This window comes from Copadichromis virginalis, linkage group LG15 (genome assembly GCF_057382275.1).
Source record: "Copadichromis virginalis isolate Kocher_CV1m ecotype Utaka linkage group LG15, C_Virginalis_male_GT1.1, whole genome shotgun sequence".
Taxonomy (NCBI): Eukaryota; Metazoa; Chordata; class Actinopteri; order Cichliformes; family Cichlidae; genus Copadichromis; species Copadichromis virginalis.
Window position 1 is genome coordinate 40,774,211 of NC_140632.1, and position 26,824 is coordinate 40,801,034.

General features: G+C 41.3%; 1 protein-coding gene across 3 annotated transcripts in view; it reads right to left on the minus strand.

Annotated features, from left to right (window-relative positions):
• Positions 1 to 26,824, minus strand: part of ptprfa (protein tyrosine phosphatase receptor type Fa) — a 385,056-nt gene that overhangs the window by 115,984 nt on the left and 242,248 nt on the right. For 2 of the 3 annotated variants that reach the window (XM_085433427.1, XM_085433426.1), the window contains exon 13: positions 16,026 to 16,219. In XM_085433427.1, the coding sequence (XP_085289553.1) occupies positions 16,026 to 16,219 (194 nt within the window). Of the gene's footprint in view, positions 1 to 16,025; positions 16,220 to 24,374; positions 24,681 to 26,824 lie in introns of all 3 variants that reach the window. The other variant, XM_085433425.1, reaches the window with a different exon arrangement.

Consider the following 26,824-nt stretch of genomic DNA (forward strand, 5'->3'; position numbering starts at 1 on the left):
AATTGCAAAAATCAGTTACCTGCAAACGGTCTTTAAATTTCTCTCTGTCTCAGCGTCTAACAGGTTTGGACAAGAATAGGTGCACAAATGTTGAGGACCTCACTTCTTGCATGAGAAATGACGCAATAGGAGCCACAAAACAGCAGCGTGTTGTGTATGCACTGATTTGATGTGTCTGCCTAGTGCAAATACGACAATCTTACACAGACTGTAAGTGAGGTCAAAGCGTGAACACATAGCCCACAGAGCACACACCACAGAACAAAATATGTAAAAGAAAATCCATTTACAGCAGTACAAACTGAGCCCCAACTCCCTGTAATCCTTCATCAATAAGCCCCGTGCTTTGCACTACAGGTAGACACAAACATCTAGTTTACTCTTGAACTATGGGACTGTGTGTCTGCTGCACCGGTGCACAGACTTACAACACTATTGTGATGGGCACTGCAGAGAAGGAATGGAGCAGAGAGCTGGAAGGGAAGCACTGTACTTTTCATGCTCACAAACAAAAGCAGTATGCACTGATGTCTCTGTGGATTTGGATTGCAGAATAAACCAACAGCAGCTGCATTCAAGTAGAATAAATAAGCAGACACTCTTTATTGGATGGAAGGTAGCATAAAGCAGACGTCTGCGTTACACAGATTCCACATTCAATAAAATAACAATGTGATGTGAGGCAGCAGGAGACACTGAGCACTTGTTTGACAATTACTGCTGCAGAGTCTAGAATATTGTGTGTGTTCAGTAACAGTATGTCAGCTAAACAGAGATCCCTTTGCTGGCTCAGAAAACCAACAGTGAAACCACGAGCCCGACTTTACTTGCAGAATAAAGTCAACAGAGTATTTACAGCTGCATTCCTTCAAAGACTGGGAGGCTGTGATTCAAGAAACACACCAAAAAGACACCCACACCAAACATGTACGTGCACGCACGCACACACATACAAACACACACTGTGAGCAGCTGCCACAGGTGCCACCCTGGTTTTCACCAACACATCTGTAAAGGCTGTGAAGGTTTACGCCACCGTCTGCCAGTCTCCTCTCTGACCCGAAAAGCTGTCAACTTATTAAATTAAATTAAGATTTGAAAATAGTCTCAAATTTTAAATCGTTACACATTTGTGATCATTTGTTTTAAATTATGAACAAAGGCAGTTCTCAGACTCTTGTTAGATTGGTTTTCCCTCTTGTGGATAAGAATTTGTTTGTTTTTTCAATATTCACATGTGACCTTTGGTCACTTTCACTAACCCTACACTTTTCACCACATTGACACTATATATGGTTTAGATTTGGAGTCCTCTAATATGGCCGTACGAGGTTGGGTTGAATTAAACCTATTAGCCTAATTAGCAAAATGCTGTCTGCATCTGTTGTGCAATTCTACAACATACTGATATCTGTGCAATAAATATACAGCCTTGCATTGGCATTATATAAAAATGTATTGCGATCACTCGAACACCTTAATTAACTAAACTGAAAAGCAGAGATCTAAGATATCTTGCTTACATCAGGTATAACTGAGAAAATGTTACTACTTGGTTTTGTAGCTGCCGAGCGCCATCAGGCTTCTTCTTCTTTAGACTGCTAACTGAAGAGAAAGGTAGGTGGAAAAATAATTGTGTTAGTACCCACACAGAGATCATGGGATGCTGTGACAGAAAACACACTCGCCATAACCCCTGTCCACACAACACGCACTGTGACTACTCACGCAGTTCGCTGAGTCTTCATGAGTCCACTGATGAAAAACAGGGAGCGCAGCCAGAAGAGCAGAATGTTTGTTCAGCTCAGCAGGAACACTACAGTGATCAGGGACTGAAGGAGGAACAGGTGCCACTTTAAACTTCATGTGGAAATGGAGGTAATGTGTGAATAATGAGTGCTCTCCTCTGTAGTGCCGACTCATGAGGGGAGTCTGGCCCAGGCTCATGAGGGGCTCCAATTTAAGAAGAAGGGCAATAACGAAAACTCGTGTTTTCTTGCAAAGAGCTCGATTCGCTCAGGCAGCACATTCAGAGCCGCTGACTCACCTGCCAGATAAACCCAGTTTCCTCAACTTGGGGATGTGAATCACACACTGAGGCGTGCTCTAGGTTTGCTCTATTAAGTGCCTGATTTCATTCATTGTTGTCGTTGTTGCCTAGATGAATATTTATGGTGCTTTTCCAAAAAGAAACATAAATTTAATGAAATAATCCGTTTCTAGTGAGTTACTATGGTTTTTCCTGGATTTTACAGATATAGATGTATTCAGAAAAATAACTAAGATATGCAAAGCTTTTTTCAGCCATCGTTTACTTAACATTGATGGTTCTTCATCAATGTTATGGATCATTTAAAACCAGGTCAGTTTCATTTTAATATCAGACACAGCCATAGAACAAAATCACTTGCCATTATGCACTGTGTACATTATCTGATAGTAAATCTAGAGGCAGGTAATATTTTTACATTTTTTTAACAAAGGGGCTATTGACCATTTTGATGAAGAAGTTATGGGAATGCATCCATGCACACTTTAGTAAACAGATCAAGTAGACAGCTGTAGATTCTGTTGCAGGTTTACATAGAACTCAGAGGAAAGACTTCTCGAAACAGCTGCAAACAAAAACCTACTTATAGATGCCCTAAATGTTCATTCAAAACTGAATATTTCCATTACTTGTGATTTCGTTAATCGCAGATTGTTCTCGTGTTAGTTACCACAGACGTTTCGGATTTTTCCATTTTTAATGTCTATTTCAAATGACTATTTTAACAGTCATCCAGAGTTTCTAGAAAGTTACTATAAATGTTTTTCTAGTTTTACATCACAACCAGATTTGACTAAAAATCTGGAAACGTTGCGGTCTGAGAGCAAAGAGCTCTATGAAACTAGGAGGTCTTTAAAACATGACAAGAAGTTCTTTCCGTTGTAACACTGTGACATGAAAACATGGATGTTTACGTCTGAAGCTTGTGTGCAGTGATGGACAAATGTTTTGGCAGTGGCACCATAGCCCAGGTAAGTTTTTATTATTTGCCAATAGAACATTTTGACACTTATGAAATCACTGTGACTGTTCTTCATTTTATCACAGAAACAACAACAACAAAAAAGAAAATACTGCCCGTGCTCCCTCTCAGCCTCCGAGCAGATACACACATCAAACTCCTGTGTCACCACATTAACAAACTTGGGTCTCTATGCCACCCGCCCGGCCACCTGCTGCCCAGCAGGACCCCCGTCAGCTTTTTATTGCTGAGAGCTAAAAAACTAAGTTAAAAACTGAAGCGACAAAGTGTATGAAAAAAACAACTTTATGCCATTGACAAGTCTCTAGCCACAAATGTGCTGAAATCAACTGAGGCTCACATTTTCACTCACACTGTTACTAATATTAGAATTATTATTATTTTTGAAGCATTTTGTGTTGAATTGAAAGGAATAGAAAATAGAAAAATCTCCCGCTTGTGTTCTTTGTGCCACTGGATTGTGTTTCATGGTCAATAACTGATGAATCTGCACAAGAACCAACTAAACAACACCATGGGGATGGAAACTAGATGTTGCTTGAAAAAATTCAAAAACCTGCAGCACTACATCCATAGCCTGAACCAACTGTATCAGCAGTAAAACCGCATTGTTATTCCATCTGAACAATGCAGGCACCATAAACATAAGCTATGAGACAGACAATAGGGAGAAGGATTTAAATAATTTTATGTCTTGTATTGCTGGCATCTCCTCATGCTTAGTATTCTGCGCCATAAAAAAAGACTCATCTACACTTTAGATGTCATAGCTTTTCCCGAGGTTGTGCTCAGAGCAGAGACAGAGATGAAAACGTGTAGATGGAGACGCTGATGAGGAGACAGAAAGGATAAAGTCAAGATTAGAATTTGGTACTGATGTAAAGTTAAATTACATTTCACCTGCACATTCTGTTTTTGGGTGGTCTGTCTGTGTTTTCTTCTTCATTAATCATTTATGAAAGCAGAATAACGCCACTGCTGCACTCTGAACTGGCCTATCCGACAGTGGAGCATACAGAGGTGACTGCACAGTCGTGCAATTCGATCCTTAAGCCTTAAAGAAAACATGACCAATCAGCAATAACAGTGCTGACTAGGGATGGGTACCGGTATCCGGTGCCATGATGGCACTGGTTCTGACATAAACGGTAGTAACCAGACCGAAAAGCAGCGCAAAAGTCTGGCTGTACTTCACAGCAAAAGATGCAAACTCAGCAGCAACAAGTGCTTTAAGCTGATACTGTGATACTGTCAAAGGAGGTAACTCCTCGAATCCGATGAAACACCTGGCGACGCATAGCGTTTTGTTAAAAGCCGAGAAATGTGCCGTATTTGATAGCTTGCTGCGAGACCTCACACCGAGCACATCTACTGCGGGTGTGGTGCCTGTTATGACCCGGAGTTTGCAACATCCCCAAAAACCCGAAGAGGAGAGTCCTGGCCCCTAGCCCTGCCAGTGTAGCAGAAATGATGAGGATGATGATGCAGCAGCAGCCGTTCTTCTCTGCGTGAGGCTCCTGAACTCTCTGCCCCCCTCTCACGGACAATAACCATATCCAACTTCTTAATAGCAATGAACTGGTCTGCATTGGTGCATCATATCTTTATTCTCTTCCCCCTCCTGCCCCCCCCCCCCTCTTTCTTAAATAGATAACTATCATATCTGATATCATATCTCACAGTACAATAATATTGAATGGGTGCATTGTTGTATTTTGTCATGTTTCTCAGGTCTTTGTCTGAATTTCTACGAACATTATTGCTAAGGATTGTCTTATTGCATTGGAGTCACACTGGGTTAAATATGTACACTTGGGTTTTAAGGGGTATTTATTATTTTCTTCTTTTTTTTGGGGTTGTATGGTAGCCCCAAACGCAATTTCATTGTTCTTGACAATGACAATAAATAAATAAATACTGAAATACTGAGTAGCTTAATGTTGTTCGTGTGTAATTTACGTTGAGTAGGCTAAACATGTTATTACATTAATGCATGTAAGGTGAACTAGCAAACATCATCATAGCTACATGCGGCTGTCCTCTTATTTGATGGCAGATACTCCCTTCACTCTGGCCAAAAAGGCTAAAATGACCAAAGAAAAAGTGGAAAACAGCTAAACATGAGAGGTTTTTGGACAAAGTTTGTGTTCTCCGTTCTTTAAGCATCGGTTCGAGCACCGTTTAAGCACCGGCACCGTTTCAAAAGTACCGGTTTGGCACCGGTATCGGATAAAACCTAAACGATACCCATCCCTAGTGCTGACCTGTAAAATTCTGAACTTTCAACTGTTTTTAAAGAGTTTGCTTTCTACACACTATACAGCATGTCTTACCTGTGAATCTAAAACAAACTTAACCCAGTGCCGGGCCAATAGGCCACTCGCTTAATCTTTAGATTTGACATCCTAATATTGAATATTCACAACTGAACACAAGTTTCTTCAATAAAAACATGTGACTTTGAGTTAATCAGAGGAACTGATGAGCATACTGATGGAACACAGCATATATGGAAAAAGACTGAGAACATGGACTTGATGGAAATCCCTTCAATCCCAAAGGGAGCAATAAGATCCTTCAAGCTCCAGACAGACCAGCAGATGCTGGACATCCAACTGGGCATCAGGCCAGATTTACCAAAACACACAATATGTGAATATAACCCACACATTGTGCTGATAGGTGTGGTTAGTTTTATGGTTGTTTTCTGAGCGTTGCGCTGTTTTCTAAACACAGTTCATTTAAATATGACATGCTCAATCTTCCCATTGAGCCTTGCAATTAAGTCCAAGCTAAGAATAATTTATTAACAGGATAGGGGCAGCTTCTTAATTGTAATCAGACAAGCATATAAATATAGGTTAGATGTAGGCCTACAGTGGCAGTCTGGCAGAAAGGGTTGCTCTAATGAAAACAGGCTCAGTGTAGGACTGTAAACCTCCAGCATTGTTGCATTAAGACAACTTGCACCCTTTCAAGGGATAAAACAAACCAAATGTGCCTGACTGACAAAGGTTTAAACTTAAAAAACCTTCTACACTCTGGTGGTGTTGACATCACCACAGTTTTCTAAGCTATCTTTGTTTTGAGACAAATTAATCAATAAAAGAAATTGCAGATTTCATCGGGGAGATTTGCGCGTGGGCGCATCTATGATCTATAGCCCACTTACTGTCAAAGTGCATGCAGCTGAATTTGTGCAGGTCCACCACTACAAACAGTCATGTGTTACATCACAGTCTGTGAGATCGTGATGAAAATGCTGTGCGCTGTCCATGGTCCTGAAATTATAATACTTCAGGTATTTTAATATTTCCCTGTTTATCTGAGTGTAGTAAACTGTTACTAAGGAAACACGTGTTTTTAAAGTTTGGTGACATTAATATATTGATCAGAACAAAAACAAGTCCCTTCTCTATCTTTTAGCCATTTCACTGTGAACCTCACCTGTCCAGGCTGGAAAAATCGTGTCACAGAAGACACACCTCTTTATTTAAATCAAGAGGTGCAAGAAGTTTTGTTGCAGCTGGTTCGAGGTCATCTGTGAGCTCACTGGTTATTTATGTTTTCAATCTTCTTCTGGCATCTGTTTTCTCCTGTTCTCTCCATTTTATTATGCATTTGGATAAACTCTGCCAAAAGACCCAGCAGAGCAATATCTCAGATCCAGACCACATCAGCACTGCTGATTTCTTCCTCCACATCCAGTTTAAGTCTATTTAAGCTGTTTCAGGTTTTACCTGCAAGTCGATTTGCAACACACCTGCACTCCAGCCCCTCGTTTCCATGCGGTCTCTTAGGCTGCGTTCACACTGCAGGTGAAAGTGCATCAAATCTGATATCTTTGACCCTGTGTGGCCCATATCCGATCATGGTCTGACAGTGTGAACGGCACAAATCCGATATTTTCAAATCCGATCTGGGTCACTTTCGTATGTGGTGCTGAATCTGATGTTTCAGAAAGCGACTGCTGTTTGATGGTCACGTCGCATTAAATCTGTCTTTTACGTCACCGACACAAGACAGATGCCAACTATCAGCGCCGGAGAAGACATCGCGAACACTTCCTGGCCATCCTGATGTCAGCGAAACTGTTGGGAAGACAACGTTGGAGAAACGTGAACATTTTCTTTGTACTGTATAATCTGCAGATTCTGACAGAAATCTGCAGCTATCCTTTGAAGCACCGCTCCTCTCAAACAGCAATAAGGATCAATATTAGGCCAAATGTAAATAACAAAATAACTTTATAATAAAGCAAAATTGGGAAACGTAAAGTCTTTACATTAAGGGCCATCAGTCAAACAATACTGTTGCTCTGGGTCTAAACAGAGCGCGTTGTGTGTGACGTCTTCTTTTGTGCATGCGGGCGCTTTGAGCGTTCACACTAGAGCGCGTTTGCTGTCGCATTTTATTTGTAGTGTGAACGAGCAGACAAAAAAATCGGATTTGATCAAAAAATTGGAATTGAGCATCAAGACCTGCAGAGTGAACGTAGCCTTATTGTCACATGCTGCTCTTTGCTGTGTGGGAGTCTTGCTGCTGCTTGTGAAGTTCCCACAACAAAGCCAAGTCACTAACTGACTAACACATCTCAGATATGTATGTTTTTTGCTTTCCTAATGTTTCTAATTGTCAGCTAACCGCAGATAGTATATTAGATAGAACAGGAGTCATCATGTGTTACACCTACCTAATAAAGTATCATCTAATGTGGGTGCTGTTGTAAAAAGGTCTGTTTAAATCCTAACCATGAGTTATAAATCATTTTGGTGCCTAAACCTTACAAAGTGAATTTGTAAGGTTGCATTTAAATCACAATCTGTTCCTACAGCTAACAAAGTAAATGCTTAAGTCTGATTGTCACATGGAAATGAAACTAGATGCTGAGAGGAGAAAACAAACAAACAAACCAAATCCAAGTGTAGAACACAAAGCTTTGAGCAAGATCCCACCACCAACCCTCTAACCTTTTGGCTTTGCACATCTTTAAAACTCATAGCAACCACTAAAGAGAAGCTGGATCATCGAAGGACCAGGAGAGAAAAACAAAACTCTCTGTGTATAACAGAGAGCTGCAGGAAGAATTTAACAAAATTGTTACTTGTGGTTTTTTTTCTTGATATTCTCCAAAAAGCGACACAAACAAATCCTGATTTCCTTTTGATTCAAAACCTGAGTTCATGTACAGAATGGAAAACAATTTGCTATTTTTCAGAATGCACTTTTGGATTCCCTTGTGAAAGCCATGGGTACTGACCTACAAATTTTAATTAAACCTTATTAAAAAAGCTGACTCCTACACAAGCCGTTTGGGTATGTCCCACTGGGGAGACTCTAGAGATGATGTCTCTGAGTTAGCTTGATACTCCCTAAAAATAATGCTGTGATGAGGAAGGTTGGGCATCTCTGTTTAGACTGCTACCCCGACACATGGACAGAAAGACACATGGATGAAAAAGATTGCTGGCTCACGAAGGCCATCGGGACATTAATGACATTTCGCATGTGAATGTCTGCTTCAACAACTTGATTCAGAGGAACTGGGCATTGTGCTGAACAACCTGCTGAGTACCCAAAAATAAAGGACAAAGAGCTTCGCTTCCTCAGCTTCTTAGAAGAAATAAATAAAAGCCGATATCATAAACAATGTAAGCTGTTAACGATGGGGTGAAAATTACATCCATTCCCTGGCCAGAGTGCAACCCGAGCTCTAAATCACAGCAACATCCATTAAATAAAGCAGCTCGAAGTGGCCTCAGCATAGAGTAGCTCTCATTTTTTCATACCGTAACTGATGCATTACTGTATTCTACGCCGTGATATATCACTGGCTCTGTCAGTGAACTCATGATGGCTGGTTTCACAGCTATACTATATTTTAAAGCGCCTTGCTGGTCTACGGGTGGAGACGCTTTCTTCTCTCTGAAATAATCAGAATCCTTAGACACGGGTTTGAATAAAGGACAGTGATGAGTCTACCTAGATACACCGAGTATCATTTTTCGAGTCTTCTTTAGTCTTTATAACGTAAATTCTGTGCCTGCTTCCTTTGAGGGTTGTAATGGGAGTATCTTAATCTCTACATGTCCACAATAATCTGTGCACGCCTCTTCACAGCTGTGATATTCAGGCTTGCAGTCGGGTACTTGAGCAAAACAGAGGCAGGCAGCCGAGTATTACAGCAGACAAACACAGCATGCTGGCCATCCTCGCTCAACAGCAAATGATTTTATAGCTGTTCCAGCCACAGCCCCACGTGCAGTGTCATGAATAGTTGCCTGTCACAGAGAGGTGAGAGACCTGCTTGGGTTTAAATATAGCGATAATACATACTGGATGGCATTCAGCTGCATATGTGACAGGTGAAAGTGAGAGAAGTGGAACTACTGCTTGCTTTGTCACATCCTGTTATGTTATAGTCAGGTTGAGGACCTAGTTTCAGGACACAAAAGGGAAAAAAGTTTCCCTCAAACCACAAATCATTCGTTTTAGTGACACATAAAAACACAAGGAACCAGTTCACTCCTCAAAAGTGAGTAAATAATGTCAAACTGTAAAAGTAATCTACAAGCAAAAGCAGAGACGAGAAAGAATCTCTATAAAACCACATGTAAGAAAACCGGAGGAAGCAAAAAAAGCCGGAGATACACAAAGAACGCTGTTACTAAAAAAAGACAGCAAGTGGCTAAAACACTAACACACCTACAAACACACCAGACAGCAGGCACATCTGGGCCCCGCCTACTAGTTTTGGCACTTTGGGCTCAGTTACAGGTGTTCTGGGGGCCAGAAAAGACCCAAATGAACTGGGTCACAACACATCTGACATCCGTCCCATATCATGTGGCCCTGGAGTCAGACTGAAGAAGCCAGACTCACCTTGAGCCAACATCATCAATCAAGGTGAAACAAAGCCAACAGAAAGCAGCAGGTGTGGGCCACAACTGGGCCAAACCCTGAAACTGTCAGACAGCTGATGACAGAAATGTGAGCGCAGAGCTTCTGAAGCTGTTCAACCATCTGACAAGTTGGATCATCTCAATCATTTTCACAAGCAAACATTCACTGTGCTGTAAACAGAACCAGAGGCGTGTTCTTTGTAGTCACATCTATTTTTGAACATATCAAAGTCATTTAATCTGAGAGTGTTAATATAAAGACTGACTGACATTATTAATGTATGTGAGACTGTTTCCCAGTAATAATGTAAAACCATATTAATATCTTTAACACACAACGCCGTTAATGCTCTCATGTCTGTGTTTGCACCCTCACACCAGAGTGAAATGATCACACTTACAGATAAGGAGGCATCTCAGGCTGCGAAGTGTGCTACCCATGGTTTATTAAAAGTCTTGTCTGATGTTATTTCACTGTAAATCAACATTTGCATCATTACCATCAAAAAAAAGAAAAGAAGGAAAAAAAGCAAAGAAAGGTGAAATGCATCTGTGATGATCATCGAACTCTGATGGAAATGATTAATAGAACAAGATCGCTGCAATAAAAAAAGAAATTATATTAAAAATTCCTTTACATAATATCCCTGTGGAAATGTAACCTCATCATCTGCTGCATTTGTATATGATTAAGTTACATTTCTCACAACACGCCTAAAGGGAGCAGCTGTGCAGTGTGCTTATTAGATGATCAGATATTTTGACAGGTGTCAGCGAACAGTTCAACAGCTCAACAGCTCAAACTGGGAATCAAAAGGTCTTTGGAGCTCACGGTGCAGACAGATAAATGAAGTTGCCATTTAGTTGTTGAATGGTGGCTGGAGGAGGTGGGACGCTGTTCACAGCAGGCTACAAGGACCCAGCGCAGCCTTTTAAAGAAAAAATAGCTCCATTCTTTCTGCCAGTTTCCCAAGGGGGTCATTAAATATCCATCTTATCTTATTATTATCACCTAAACTGTCCTCTCGCCTTTCTTTAGCGCTCCTTCTAATTTGCAGTGATGGCAACCAATAGACTGACAAAGACAGATGAGATAGTGAGGGAAAGTGAAGTGATGACTGATAAGAACTCTGGAAACATCTCCTCCCACGTTCTCTGCAAAGCTGCACATTCTAGCTGACGTCACGTCCTCGCGTGCTAATGAGTTTGCAGAAGTGCACAAATCTGATTAGCTGCATACAAATATTGGGATTTATTGGTGTTGCAACTAACGTTTAAACTTAATGTTTACTGAGAAAACGTGTCCCCCGGTTGTTTTTATTGACCTGTATTTATGTTTTGAACACTGACAGTATGAAAGACTGACCGGATTTCCTGGTTTGAAAAACACAGTTGCATTTGTTTGAACAGGCACCGAGGGGCCGTCCTCTGGTTGTATAGAAGTCTGTGATGCTGAGGAAACTAATGTGTGTAATCCATTTTTAACTTACCTCAATAGTTTTACTTTGATTTCTTTTTTCCACTTCTGTGTCTGTCATGCTTCATTTCTTAATTTTGATCTGATCATCTACAGATTGAGGTATATACTCAGGTAACTGTAGTAATACTGTGAAAGGCCTGGGCTACTGGTTTTCTTCTTAAATCAGCTTTTTCAGTCACTATGTGATCACACATCACACTGCATTCAATCATCAGTTATTGTTAGTCTCTGGCTGTCTTCCACGGTCTCTTTGTTGTCCTGTCTTCCTCCCATTAGCCCCAACTGGTCGAGGCAGAGGAGCCTCTCCCCGAGTCTGGTTCTTCCACTTCCTGTTAAAAGGGAGTTCTTGCTTTCCGCTGTTGCCAAGTGTTTGCACCTTCACCTTCAACCCATGAATTGGGCTTTTTCTGCCTTTAAGAGGAACAACCTCATGCATTGTTTCAGGAATCCTTAGAACATATCAAACAATAGAATTAATTAATCAATATGTCTGAAATCAGCTGTCTGCCTGTCACTAGGTAATGCAGCCATCTATTTAGACTTAATGTAAATTGTTTTAAATGGTCGCTTGATGGCACACTAACGCTTGTGTGAAAGACACTGGATGCTTATACTTCATGTGACCGTGAAGGCAGATGGTGAAAACAAAAACATTGTCTTTGGTTGAGTCTGGGTTTGTTTTCTCTGAGTACAACATGCAGAGATGAGCCACAGAGAGGTTGCCATGTCTTATCAAATCAGCCGATGCTCACGCTTCACAGCCATCAGTGCTGAGAGGGATAAGAGGCTCCTTCAAGCGTTCTTCAGCCATCCAAAAATACGCCTCACTGAGATCTTAAAAGCCGTGAGCCTGCCAGCAGAACAGCAACAGAGATGGAGGGAGTTGAGTCTAAAGCAAACAGCAGAGGCTTCAGAAGGCCAGGACAGGGAATGAGCAGCCAATTAAGGCTTTGGTCCTGCCTCTAAGCTGCCATAATTTGGCATGACTGAACTTATTTTGTCAGTAAGGTCTTTTTTGTGACAAAATAGTCGTCTGTACTGACTGTTGGCAGGCCGAGCCTCAGTGGAACAACTGAGGGATTTAAGGCTGCTTCGCTGGAGACAACACACAGCTCAGCACTCACAGCCGAGCTCGGAGACTTTCAAAAACACTGCTGTTTAGTTTCTGCTTACTGAAGTCACAGATGTAAACTGTTAACAGACTGTGTCACCTCGTCAGCAGCACTGAGGACTGGTGTCCAAGGACAAGGACACATGGGCTGTAAATCCAGCTGTACCGAAGCAGCTGGGATGGAGCTGGTTCTGCTGGCACAGAAATCTCAGCCCGCTGAAGTAACTCGCAGCACAACAGAGAAGAAATCCATTCATCATAGAGAGTGTGATGTCGATACAGTCATAAACTCTCTGCTGGGCAGTGTACTACATCAGAAATGCACGCTGAAGGGCCAGCTTTCTGTGAGCAACCAACTGCACCACAGTGAAAGTCATCCAGGAGATGTCATCTGAAAATATGTGTTGTTATTGCCATATTTAAATTATAGCAGCGGCTGAGTAACACGTCCGTGGATGTTTATCAGTATCAACACACAGAGCAGTGATTTATGCTGCAGGGGCAGCTTTCTGCAAAACTACTTTTCCAGCTCTCTTTTGTCTGTTTCAGTCAGTCCCTCACAAACACGACCCAGTGATACCCAAAGTCCGTTCATCCATCCCCCTGTGCTATTATATATCAGTTCTACAAAATCTTTTCTTTTGAACACATTTTAGTCTCTGAATTCTTGCCGCCCGGGCAGAGAGACGATGGCTTCTGCAGACTACTCTTTAGCTGTTGGGCTTGTTTGTTTTGGACACCGTAGTGCTCTGTGGCAGCCGGTGGTGTGGTGAGCCGAGGCAACAGAATGTCAAATCGAAATATTTGACATTATAACAAACGCACAGCAACTGGTTAAATAACAGCAGTGTTAACTTTGCAGCTGAGATGAGCACAGCGGGTGGAGGGGATACACTTTATTGACACACAATGGTGTGGTGTGGTCATCTAGAGTACACGATCACTTGTGACGACACTTCATATGTGGAGTGAGATTTCTAACAGCACTACAGAATGGCTCAGTCCAGTGGCTGAGTGGACAGTTTCAATACAGCTTCGATGTACGACTTTCATGTTACAGTGCATCTGGACTGTATCTTAGAAACAAAGCATCAATATGTATCAGACTTTTGCAATGACGTTTTTCATGCACACAGACAAGTATCGACTATTTTGTTTTGTTAAACAAATAAAAAGACTTTAAATGTATCTGCTGCTCTTTCTGCTAAAAATTCTGAACTGTAAGAAAATGTCTTTGTGTTCATAGTAACCATATGTTGTTGTTTTTTCACTCTTCTCTTGATTGAGAACTTTTAAAATTTCATTTTGGTCAAATATAAAACAACTCTTATACACAAACTTTCTCTTGACACAAAGAAGGAGAAATGGTCAGCGAGTGCTCGCGGTTATTCAGCATAGAAATGTTTGCTGGAAACCTGGTTGTTAAAAGGTTATTAAGGTTTATATCATTTATTATATTTAAACCGAACTTGAAATAACCCTCTGTATTTCACTCAGAATAGCTTGAACTGTTGTTATGATGCAACACAATAGACTGACTTCTTAGAAAGTTGGTAAAAAACAACAAGAAATGGCACACAAAAGTCCAAATGAAGGGTCGCAGCGAGTTATGCCCCTGACTGTGTGTGTGTGTGCGCACGTGTGTGTGTGTGCGTGTGTGTGTGTGTGTGTGTGCGTGTGTGTGTGTGTGTGTGTGTGTGTGTGTAGTGTGGAGGGTCACTCCACACACCGTGTGTTGATTCTCATCAGCATCACTGATGCCAGGGGGAGAGACTAAACTTATCACAGATGAGGCTTGAAGACAGTTCCTTAAAGAGAAGTGTGTGTGTGTGTGTGTGTGTGTGTGTGTGTGTGTGTGTGTGTGTGTGTGTGTGTGTGTTTAAAGAGAGGTTGGAGATGGCTGTGAGATGCGGGCCCTTTATCAGGCCTCCTGCCTTACACAGATAAGACAGGAATGCTGCGTATAAAGGAAATCAGGTGAGACGCTCCTCCAAACAAGCCGAGAGGAGAGGAACTGAGCGGCGCCTCCTCAGCGAGAGCTTTTAAACATCCACCCTGTGACCTGCTCTCAGTCTTTGGTGCAGTGATTTCATGCCAGTTGTTCGAGCAGTCGGCTTTCTTAGATATTCTGTGATGCATCTTTTGGAGGTGTTGCTCTTATCTTTTTCTTCTTATGTGTGTTCATGCCGTCATTTGAGACGCACGTGCACACACATGTTTTCTCATGTTCAAGTTATTTAAGTACAAATAATGTAAAAAGACAAAAATTTGTCTTCATGTTTTGGAAAAAGTGTTTTCAAGGTAAATAAATTTCAGTCTTTATGTAAAGAATTATGTAAAGTCGAGCTCGCTAAGCACTAAGTCATGTAGTGTTACCACAACAAAGACTTTCTGCAGCTGAAATGCCTCCTCCTCCTCCTCCTCCTCATCATCATCATCATCATCACCGAGGCTTCTGGTTAGAGAAAAGTAAATTCCTTAATATTACACTAATTAAAAATATGAAGAAGCACATGTTTGGTTGTGCAGATGATCTAATATGTCAGATGCCAAATAATTATTAATATTTGGGGTTATTTTTTCCCACTGGAGACGGGAATAAAAATAAACTGAAAAAAGAAACGTCGAATCCAATTATTCTAATGGAACAAAGGGAGGTACAGGATGAGGTACTGGATGCACATCCTTATTTTAGAAATGCTCCGATGTTGGGATCTGATGCTTTTTCATCACAGCAGGCTGCAGACCACACACAGCTGTAACCTGTTTATCCTTTTTCTTTTCAAGGAGAAGATTAAAATAATAATTTGCACAAATTATGTTCATAAACTTCCTGCTTCATAAACATTTTTAATCAACATTTATGATTAAAAATCTTTCAAAATCATTTGGATTGTATTAAAAAGTTTTCAGTATTTATTTCTTTTTTAATAATAGCTCCTATATTTCATTATATTCTTCTGCTGTTTTAGAGCTTTGCAGTTCTGCAGATTTACTTAGTTTCCAGCTCTTTAAAAGTTCAGCCGCTAAAGAAACGACTTAAACATGTTTTCTGTCTAATGGCCATGAGAGGGCAAAACGTGCAACCCACACGCTGGTCCACCGTGACATGGATGCAGTAAGTCGCAGTAATCTGAAGCACCAGCAGAGGGAGATGTTTTTTTCAAGCCAACATAAAGTAATAACGGGGAATTAACACATGCACATACATATTAGTCTCACAGCTTAATTGCTTCTGATGATTACGGACTCTGAAACGTGCACCTCGTGTCTATTAGCAGGTTGGTTGTGCAAAGGTAGAGCATGTGAAAAAAACAACCTGTTACTGATGGGTGTATTGCTTCAGTCAATAGTTTAAAGACCAAAAAATTGTTTCCTGCCTTAAAACAATAACTTGTGTCAAATAAACTTCGGGGATCTGAACCAAACTCCCCCGTCTTCAGCTCTCACTCATTGTCTCACCCAGTCACATCAACCTGAATGACACCGTGTGAGAATACCTGGGCTTCAGGCAGGTTAACATCCAGGATGACCGGCTGGCCGTGGGGCTCCCCGTTCTCTAGCCTGGAGTAAACCAGCTGGTATCCTCTGATCTGCCCATGCTGCTTCACGGACAGCGGGGGCTTCCAGCTCACCCTGAGGGCAGTAGAGTTCAGGGCCTCTACCTCCACCTTCCTGGGAGGAGCTCCAGGCACTGAAAACAAATGAGAGAACACAAATTACATTTAGAAAGTGGAATGTTTGATTTTGTGCGTCTCAATAGGTAGGCTACTATTAAACCACGTCTTCATGAGACTGTATTAGCATCTGTTCCTCAGAAGCTGAGTATCTCTGCCTTACTTTGTACCCTTTACTATTTCCACAGTAACGTTTTGGCGGCTGAAAGATTTGCGAAGCATGATTTCACCTTCAACAAGTACAAACAGACTTGTTGTGTGTTCAGATACACCTGATAAGTGTCACAGTGCCTGTTTTTTCTCACACTGCTCACTGTGGTACGCTGTCAGTGTGAATATTATTCACTGAAAAGCTTGTTGCTGTTTCTTTGTGCCTTCATGTGATTCACTTGTTGGCACTGCTTCATGATGGGAAGAAGAATAAGTGAGAAATTTGTTTCCTTTTATTTTCCTTTTTGTTAGAATTGTTTATGTGTGATTCATGCGAGTCATTTTTGGCAAATGCACTGGTGATTTGGTGAGGCTTTGGGGGAGGGGTGTGATGCTGTCACTCCCAACATCGTTTTTGGAGGTTTCACTGCTGTGTTTGGGCGCATTTTAACACACACCACCATATTTTCATAAAACGAACCAATTCGTTTTTAGAGTGAAAACCCCAACAGACTATTTTCTAGTGTTTTTGTAAGCTTTTAGTGTTTCACTCTCACGTCACACAGGCTCAGAGACTGTTTCCCCTCAAAATCACAACTTTTACTTTGACATTCTCCACTTCCTTTGTCCAATACTGCACAAACCTACACGCAACCAGAGAAACCACAAGAAGGTTTTCAGTGCAGCAGCCACATTTAGCTTTGCAACAGCAGCAACACACATTTTCCACTAGCAGCCAGAGGTCGTCAGGTGATTGTGAATGAGGTCTAAACCCAAACCAATGCGTTTAATCTTCAGACCGCCTTCTGCTGCTGCCACTCCTGAGCCAACAGCCAACACTGTAGAAACTGGTGCATCAAACCACTCGACTGTAATGCTGAGGGACAGGAGAACATGTCTTTATTGTGCCGTTTTTTCCCGTCTGCTTTGTTCTGGCAAATGCTTCATGTTCCCATCTCTGTGAAAGAGTTTAATCTCAACGAGCCTGCCTCATTTAAATAAAATTGCAATAACTGTTGCATGGGGTTACGTTTATTTTAAATGGTGCCCACATGTCCAGCAGCAGATGTAGACGAAGACGTGTGGTAAGGCCTATCCACGGTCATTTCTCTTCATCAGTTGGACCACTTCAAAGTTTGACCTGACGAGGTAGCTACCAGCCTGGAGAGGCTGCAAGGATACGTGAAGGTCACTGGCTATCTTTGCAGGTTATCCACATCAAAGCTTGTCACATGGAGCCCCAAGAGGATGCTGGGAGCTGGGTTTAGAGCACACACACTTTCTACTTTGCTGCATATCAAAATAAGCTTAAAAAGATTCCTCTGGAATGCTTGGTCAGCTTCACAGGAAGGTGTAAATGAATACAAATTTAACTTCAATAAAAATGAGGAGATGAGGCTCTGCTAATATTAATGGAATTCACACAGAGAGAACAGAAAAGGAAAATACTGAAAAACAGGGAGGGAAAAGTGTTAAAGCAGCAAGCAGAAGTATTAAAGTATCAACCCGGCACAGCAGGCAGAGGAAAGCTCTGCAACTCGGTGTCAGCACTTTGCACTTTCGACTAATTAGAATCGTTTAACCTTTTATAAAATCAGAGACCTTCCAGAGTCAAGCTTCACGCTTTGGAGGAGAAACGTCAATAAACCACAGTGTTAACTGCAAAAGCAAAAGCCAGTGAAGAAGAAGAACAAAATGAGCATGTAACAGACAACGGGATCCTAAAGCAGACTAAACACAGCTTTGAAGTCCATCTGCTGCCACGGATTAAAATAAAGCCAACCTCAGCTGAAAAGCAATAACGGTGGTCGATTTCTGACTAAAACGTCACTGTTTGTGGAAACAACCTCCTGTGGTCATGGGAGGAAGTGCATGCAGCTGCTACAGTTCATTTGTTTTCTAATGCATGCCTGATGCTAATCTGATGCTAATCTGATGCTAATCTGAGCAAACAGAAATAACACAAACTGAAGAGATTTCTTTTCTTTTTCAGGAATGGGCTTTTCTATTTGCTCATTATTTAGCTGAGGCCTGAAAACGTAAGAGCAGGTGTTTCATATTCATTCTGTGGTAACCACATTTACTTTGATAGCTGCCATGCAACAGCCCAATAAAGACAAAGTATTTTAATTATTCAGCTATTCTACTGAACCAACCAGAGCTGGTTTGGCTCAATGGGAAGAGCAGCTGCTGTGAGATCTAGTGGCACAGGTTTCAATCCTATGTGACATTTGCTGCACATCTTCCCTACTTGCATGTACTCTGCTTGGCTGTAGCTCAGGCGGTACAGCAGGTCATCTACTGATCGGAGGTTTGGTGGTTCGATTCCTGGCTTCCCCTAGTCTGCATGCCAAATATCCTTGGGCAAGGTATTAACCCCAAATTGCTCTCCGATGCATCCATCGGAGTGTGAATGTGTGTGAATGTTACTTAGAAAAGCACCTAGAACAATGTGCTTGTGTGAATGGGTGAATGCACAAGTTGTGTAAAGCGCTTTGAGTGCTCAGAAGAGTAGAAAAGCGCTCTATAAGAACCAGTCCATTTACCAAGTTTTCTTGCATCTGCTTTTTGGCAGAAAAAGAGTGGCTAATGAAAAAAGTGGTTGTAAGAAGGCAAAAAGCCGTTAGTGTCGAATCAACGTCAACAAGCCAACAGAAGTGAAAAACCAACCTGGAGAGGATGAACGTTGGGTTTCGGTGGCCTGGAGAAGATTTTCCGACAATAAATCAGGACATGCCGTTCTTCAGATTGATTTTATCGCTCCACGTCCTGTCTGTATACGTCCTCCTGCTTGCCTGGCTTACACTTTACAAAGGCCTCTTTGTCTGCTGGAGTTTTTATGATTTCACTAAAGCTAAATGTGCCGTGAGTGTGGACACGGGTTTACTTATCTTTAATTCCCACTATAACATGTAGATGCTTACTGCAGACTGTGAGACTCACACACTTCATGCTGGTTTTAAACTTGTAGGACCATCCTGACTGACAGCGTGAAGCCGGATCTTGTGTCTGTGGCTGCTGGGGGTTCTCTGCAGCGGCTGTCAAAGCTACTGCAGCCACTAATTGTCTCCTCTGTATCGCTCTCACTGGGTCCACTCTGTGTGCTCACTTCCTTCTGCACACATCAGATTAAACAAATCCACAACCTGAACGACCTCTGTATGCAGTTTGGATTTATTAGCATTTACTCACATCTTTAGAAGCTAGCTGAGCGTGTAAATATTAAACGTTGTTAAGAAGGAGATCCAGCGTCACTGCTTTCTCTTTGAGCACATGAAAGATCCCGTATGTGACAAAGTAATCTTCTCTCAGCACAAGAGCTGAACACTGAATTAAAACTTTATTCTTCAAACAGATATTGTTGGAAAGTTTACTTTTGTTTAGTTGGGTCACAAACATACAAACTGTTCTTATTTCTGCAATTTTAAAAATAATCATCAAAACTTTTAAAGTTCTCGTTCACATAAATGCTGTTTTGTCTCATGGAGTTTTTGATGGATAATCATGGAGTATAACAAGGTGAGCAAGTAGCAATCATAGAACAAAACATTTGATTTGTTGTGCATAGTGAATTTCTCAGCATGGAGGAAAAACAAGCAGCCAGATCGACTCCTTGAAACGTTGCCCTCTCACCTCAACATGAAATTTAATTTGAAGTGCTCCACACTGGCTAATCAAGGCTGTGATATCCTGACTTATCTTTAAAGTTCTCTGCAGTATTACAGTGTCCCACTGTAATAAAATAGGTGAAGTGATGGGAAACAGCTACACGAAAGACCAACAACCTCTAAAGTACCTAAAGATAAACTAAGCAGAGTTTAAGCAGTGCAGAGCAGAACAGAAATGCTTTTCAGGACCAGCAGAGAACAGTGGACATGAAAGCAAAAGCTGGGACAGTTATGTTGCATTTCCTGCAGGAGAAAGGGGAAAATGATAATGGCTGTTAGTTTGCTTTAAAATGTCAAATCAGCACATTTTCATCCCAAGGCATCAGTCGCAGCTGTGAGATCCTGTTGGCACCAGAAATGTGCACCAGGTATCAGTCGTGCTCTTAAACTATCGGACACATTAGAGGCAGAGCAGAGGGACAGACCACATGCAGGTGTCTGTGGTTACTGTCTAGCTTTGCCTTTGCTTTCACTGGATGATTTGTTCTGTGTTCCCTAAGCTTCGTACAAACCAAAGAGCTTTGGGCCTTCAACCAAAGCAAATCAACAGGACTGTGATTAAAAAACAAAACAAAATAAACACTTTTTTAAAAAAATTAAGATTACTCAAAAACAAAATAGATTTCTGTTTAGGAGAGATCCCAAAATAAACTTCCATCAATAAATGAACACAGACTCTTAAATTCATGCAACATTTATACACAATCTCTGAATCCAAAGGTCTGTTTTGAGCAGTTCTGATGTACGGTGGGTTTTGTTGGAGTCCTATCACACTTTTACTATAACTGCGTCACATTAATGACACCATGGGTCGACACAACTGCAGTCTTTGCCTTTAGACTGAGCAATGGCTGGCTACATTTATTTCTGATTTGTGTCCTATTAAAACCAACACAAGCAGGAGAATAAGCTCACAGAACAGGTCCTTTGTCTCGGGGCATCAGGGAAGCCGAGTATAACTTTGACGTGTCCCAGTGAGCAAAGTCCCAATCACAGCCTAATGAAATCTGTAAAAGAGATCCAATGCCTGTCTGACAAAACTCTGCTACGGCTCCTCTGTGCTCATATCAGAATAATTATAATATCTAAGAAGAAAAATAGTTATTCTCTTTAAATTTGAGTGTTTCCTTTATTGCAGATTATTAAAGGAAATTACAGTAAGCCAGGAAAGTTCAGCGTACGCTGCGACTATGTCAGGGAGCTAAACGAGAATGTTTTTTGTTACTCGGGCTGACACGGATAAGAGCTGGAAGGAGGATTCGTGGGAGAAAGCGTACACTGTGTGGAGAATGGACAGATGCTGGAGAAATGCAATGAGAGCTCAAAGTCAAATGGGGTGCAGAGAGATGGAAAGAGATGAAAAGAGTGTGAGATTCAAATTCAGTGGGTGTTCAGAAATAAAGAGTGATGAGAGACGCCAGGAGAGAGAGAAGGGCAGCAGATGGAGAGGGTTAGTGGTGTGAGGAAGGAACACTATTTAGATTTGTCTCTTTGAGGTTTCACCCATAAAGAAATGCCATCCAGGAAAACAAACAAACAAAAACACTGGTCATAAGGTCACTGTTGGCTTTTGGCAAGTACTAAAATATTCTGTTTAAATCAGGTAACTGAAAACTGTTGGGCAGGTTTGAAAGAAGAGGGGTTCGTTTTAGAATCATCGTCAGGTTTGAGTAAAACCGATTAACTGCAGAGCTTTTATGTCCTTTTAGGAACACTCTAAATATTTCAGTGGCATAAATTTTATTTTCATACATACATACATATACACATATACATATATATATGTATGTATTAGGGGTGCAACGACACTCGTATTGATATTGAACCGTTCGATACAGAGCTTTGGGTTCGGTACGCATATGTATCGAACAATAGCTCGTTAGCGGAGATTTGCCGTGTTGTGGCGTCAACGTCATTTCAGATTAAGGCTGACAGCACTAGTGGGAACACAACGAATATGACTGCACATTTACTCCGACATCATCCTAGTGCAAAGACAAAAACAACAAGCAGCATGCTACAAACTTTACACGAGTCATTTAGACAGCCGTTAGCACAGGATTCTCCTTATGGGGACCTGATATGTTTAATATGCTGCTGAGAATATAGCCCAGAAGAAGCGTATAGTAGAGCTTTTATTTTGAAAGAGACATTTCTCTGTAATAAACTCTCTTTTCCAAAGATGAGCGATTTGTCGATCATATTAATTTTTTTATCCCTTTGTTTTTTCAGCAACATTCAATTTAAAAACTGTACTTTTGAGTTAAAATATATATTTATAATTTTAATAAATGACAAATTAAAAAAGCATGAACATTTTTTTGTATCGAAAAAATATCAAACCGTGACACCAAAGTATCGAACCGAACCGTGGATTTTGTGTATCGTTGCACCCCTTGTATATATATATATATATATATATATATATATATATATATATGTATAAACGAAATCTAATAGTGGCTCAGAACTGCAAGCGTTAACAGAGGAGAGGCCACCGTGCTGCTATACTTGCTGAGCCTCGGTGATATTGCACAGGACTTAAACTTTGATGCTTTGATTTCCTTGAGTGGTTCCAGAAAAGAGTCCATTACTCTTTGCTCTCATTGGTCATGATACGGCCAATTGTGCCTGCACAAAAAAGAAGAGAATCCTCTTGTAAGGATTTGTTGTAATGCCGTGTGTCTTAGAGATGTGAGCACTGGGCTGTGCTGCATTTGGACTCATCTTCAGCAGTGAAGGTAATAGCAAACGGATGCTGCTGAATAGCAGAGTATCCCTCCGGACTGAATCATAGTGTCTATTTAGCTTGTGCTTCAGTCCTGCCATGTGACTAACAACAGGGAAAGAGCATGCTATGTTGCCACTCAGGCAACTCTCCAGACACCTTGGCCTAGCAGTGCAGCACACCATGTCATCACGCTGGGAAAAGGGACACGCAGCCTGGCAGAGCATGACAGGCAGGAGCTTAGTGGCAGCTAAAGTCTCACAAAATGTAGTGAAATAAGGAAAAGCTTCTGTCTTGATGATTACGTCTATCATGGTGCAGTGAGAGTCGTGACTAACCTTGACCCCCCTTGCTCAGAATGCATGCTGAATACTCAGGTATGACATACTGTGTCATGCAGACATAACTACTGTGATATTTTAATTCCTAAAACTTTTCTGGGTCTGGTATCATCTCATCTGCAGACCATAAGCAAAAAGGCCCACTCCTCTGTACCTTAGCTTTATTTTCTGTGCATGTATGTACCTACTGCAGGTCTGTATACTGCTCTGTACAGACTGCTGACTGAGCTCGGCATTCTCCCAAAAACCTGAAAATAATCATGCGTTTTATTCATGATATAAGAAATTGTACTGAAAAAAAAAAGGGTCACCGCCATATCTGTTATAAAAACACAAGTGATGGTGTTTTACAAAGACCGTTGACATTTGCTGCAGAAACCACCTGATATAAACACGACTGCACGGTTGCGATTTCTGTTGCACTTCTTGTCTGCTGCATTTATTAGAGCTTACTTGCACTAGCAGTACAGATAAGGAAGCTAAATTTATTTTTAAAATTCTCCCACAAAGAGCACAAGGTTTGTTTTCAGGTGTAAATCAAAAGTCTTTGACCTAACAGATTAAACACTGAGTTACTCCAGGTTCAATAAAGAGCTGTGTGTATATCTGTCCTGTCGCTGTAGAAACTGTGTTCCACACGCAGGTTTTTCATGGGGTTTCCAATCTGTGCCTACAGGTTGGACAACTTTTTTAGCAAACAGGGACTCAGGCTTAAAGATTGTTTTTTTTCTTGAGTGAACATATAACTAATCCAACATTACACACTGAAACCTGAGACAGTGGAAACTCCATGTTTAAATAGGCTTGGACTAAGTTGGCTGAAATGTTTGATCTCCTGTTCCTGAGGTGATGTCTAAAGAACCATAAAACTACTTTTGGATTTATGTCAAAACCAGAGCTTAAGTGCCGTATATGAAGACTACATGATGCACCACCACAGACTGCACAGCTTCATGACTTGGCACCAACTGTTGGCACTGTGCAGGGTAGCCGTGCGTATTAGTGGAATCAACAAGATTACAAATCCTACACCGGACTCTTAATCCAGTCCATCAATCTGATGTTTTGCAGACTGATTTTTATTCATTTACAAATTAACCAGTTTACTCCAAACCCTCCAAGCGTCTGAAGACCGGGTGCTGTATTCTGTATTTGAGCCATGCTTATACACTGCGCTTATGCACACTTTGGTGAGTGTTTATAAGACTAAACTGCAGCAGCAGGAAATGAATACAAAAGAATTGGACAGTTAGTTTGAATGTTTCCCATGAAACCATCAACATACCATCTTCCTTGGTTCTGACTTTAGCTGCAGAGCTCTCTGGACCTGGCCCAACATCTGTGTGAGCCCTCACCCACACCAAATACTCCGTCCACTTCTCCAGGTCCTCCAAAATGTAGCTGGTGATATCAGGACCAATCCCTGACACCTGGTGGCGTTTCTGGTCCTCTCCCGTGAGTGCTTGGTAGGCCAGGGAGTAGCCAACAATCTCACCGTGCTGGCTGTCTGTGGGCGGGGCCACCCACCTCACCTCGACGCTGGTGGAACTGAGGCTGAGCAAATGTACTTCCTGGGGTGGGGCTGATGGGGCTGAAGGAAGGGGAGGAGGGAGGGTAATGGTCAGGTAGGGTGGATGATGGATGATGAAGCAACTGTCTCTCTGGACTGTGTTACAGAGTAATTATTAAACTGGCAGATTAATGCCACATTATCCTATCAATGTTTTTGTCATTATGGTTTGTGGAAACAGTGTCTCCTGCTGTATGTTCAGTGTACATCATTGTAAACACACAGAAATATGTGATTATTTTAAATTACATTTGTCTGGAGGGGAATAACGAAACCATGAAGCCAGTATGGCTGACAAATCAAACCACAAAGTGCAAAGAAGGCCCCGCCCCTCCAAAAACTACGTGTTTGGGACTCGCCTGTTCAGAAAGCTTTGGTTGATAGGTGTGCTGCCACAGGCTCTGCTTGCTGTCTGCTATGCGTCACCTGGACCCCTCAAGCATGTTTGTAGTGTCGGTGCCTCTTTCCAGCATTTTAAAGCAGAAATCGGACAAATGTTATAACTTTGTTTTTAACAGTGCAGACTGTCCAAGAATTCTGTGTCCCAGTTTGGTGAGTGAAAGTTTGAGTGTGTTATCTGTGATCTAGCACTACCCCTAAGCACTCGAGGGGCATGTCAGCATGTGAATTACACTCAGATGTTACCTGCAGTAGTTCCACTCTGACAGAAAAATCTTGAGCCACGTGTCATTTCTTTAGATTTTGTCAGGAAAATGGGCAATTTTTGGTATTTTTCTTCTGCTTTCTGTGCCTGAGTGGAGGTAACGTACAAATGTGATCAATGAAGTCTCATTTTATCTCATCTCTTATGACAGAGCCTCCTCCCTGCTTTACAGTTGGCTGTAAACACTCCTCGTCATATTTCTCTCCTGATCTTCGTTGTAAATGTTGATAAAATTTATTTCAAATTTGGATTCATCACTCCATGAGATCAGCCACAAGTTCAAGTTTCGAAGGATACGCCACGCTGAGATAAGGATAAGCTTTGGGCTAATAGCTCTTGGGAATCACCTTATTGGTGCAAAAATACTATTTCATGCCTGTCAAACTATGTGATTTTTTTCTATTTTCAAATAAAGATACAATAAAGATACATTTTAAACTTGGTTCTTTGCAAAGCTGCAGTGCCTCTTCACCTCACTGTGCAACACCTTTTGTGCAATACTTTTTGTAAATAGTGCAATAGACCTCAATACTTGAAATGTGCAATTCACTTGTATTTTTATTTTTATTCCTATTTATCCCCTTCGTATATTTTATTTATATAGGTCTCTGTATTTATATATGTGTGTGTATATATAATATTCTGTAACTCTGTAACTTCTGTCGGTGCTGTGCTTTTGGAAACCGAATTTCCCAGAGGAACCCACCCGAGGGATTAATAAAGTTTTATCTTATCTTATCTCTTATCTAAGTTGTACTTTTGCCTGTATGTGTAGACAACACTGGGTCGTACCTTGGTACAGCTTCCTATTTAAACTTGGTAACAAAAGCTGAGAAAACTCAGTTTTGTCTTACATGTTTAATTATATCACTTCTTGCATTAGTTGCAAAATTGCCCCCCTTCCTGGATCAGAAACAAAACAATCACTAAATATTTTGAAACATGACAGTAACAGTCCTGAATTCATCTTTAACAAGATGACTAAATATAAATGTTACTCAGACAAAAATAAAGCAGTTTGGGTAATACTTGCACTGCATTTTCCACAAACCATAGAGATAACCAATCACATGTAAGTGAAGATGATTTTAAGATGAAAAGTTATTTATCAGGAAATGTTTCTGTGAATAATCGATGTGATGTCCTCAAAATAACAAGTACAAATAACCTTCACAGTCCAGAGGGCAGAAAAATGTCATACTGCAACACACACACACACGCACACACACACACAGTGTGAAGTTTCACCAACTGAAAGATAAAACAGGCACACTACAGATGAATGCATGTATGCACAATGACCCACAAGAGCAGAATACAACAACACTCAACAACAAAACCAGCGACTGAGATGAATGTGGAGCAGGTGAAAGAGATAACACGGGTGGCAGTTATCACGCTCGCCTGTGCTGTGGTGGCCCCAGCCGAGCGGATGCACTCAGTTCCTGTTTGAACAGCGCTGGAAGCCTCTTCGTTCTCCTGCTGCAGGAAAGGTGCTCGC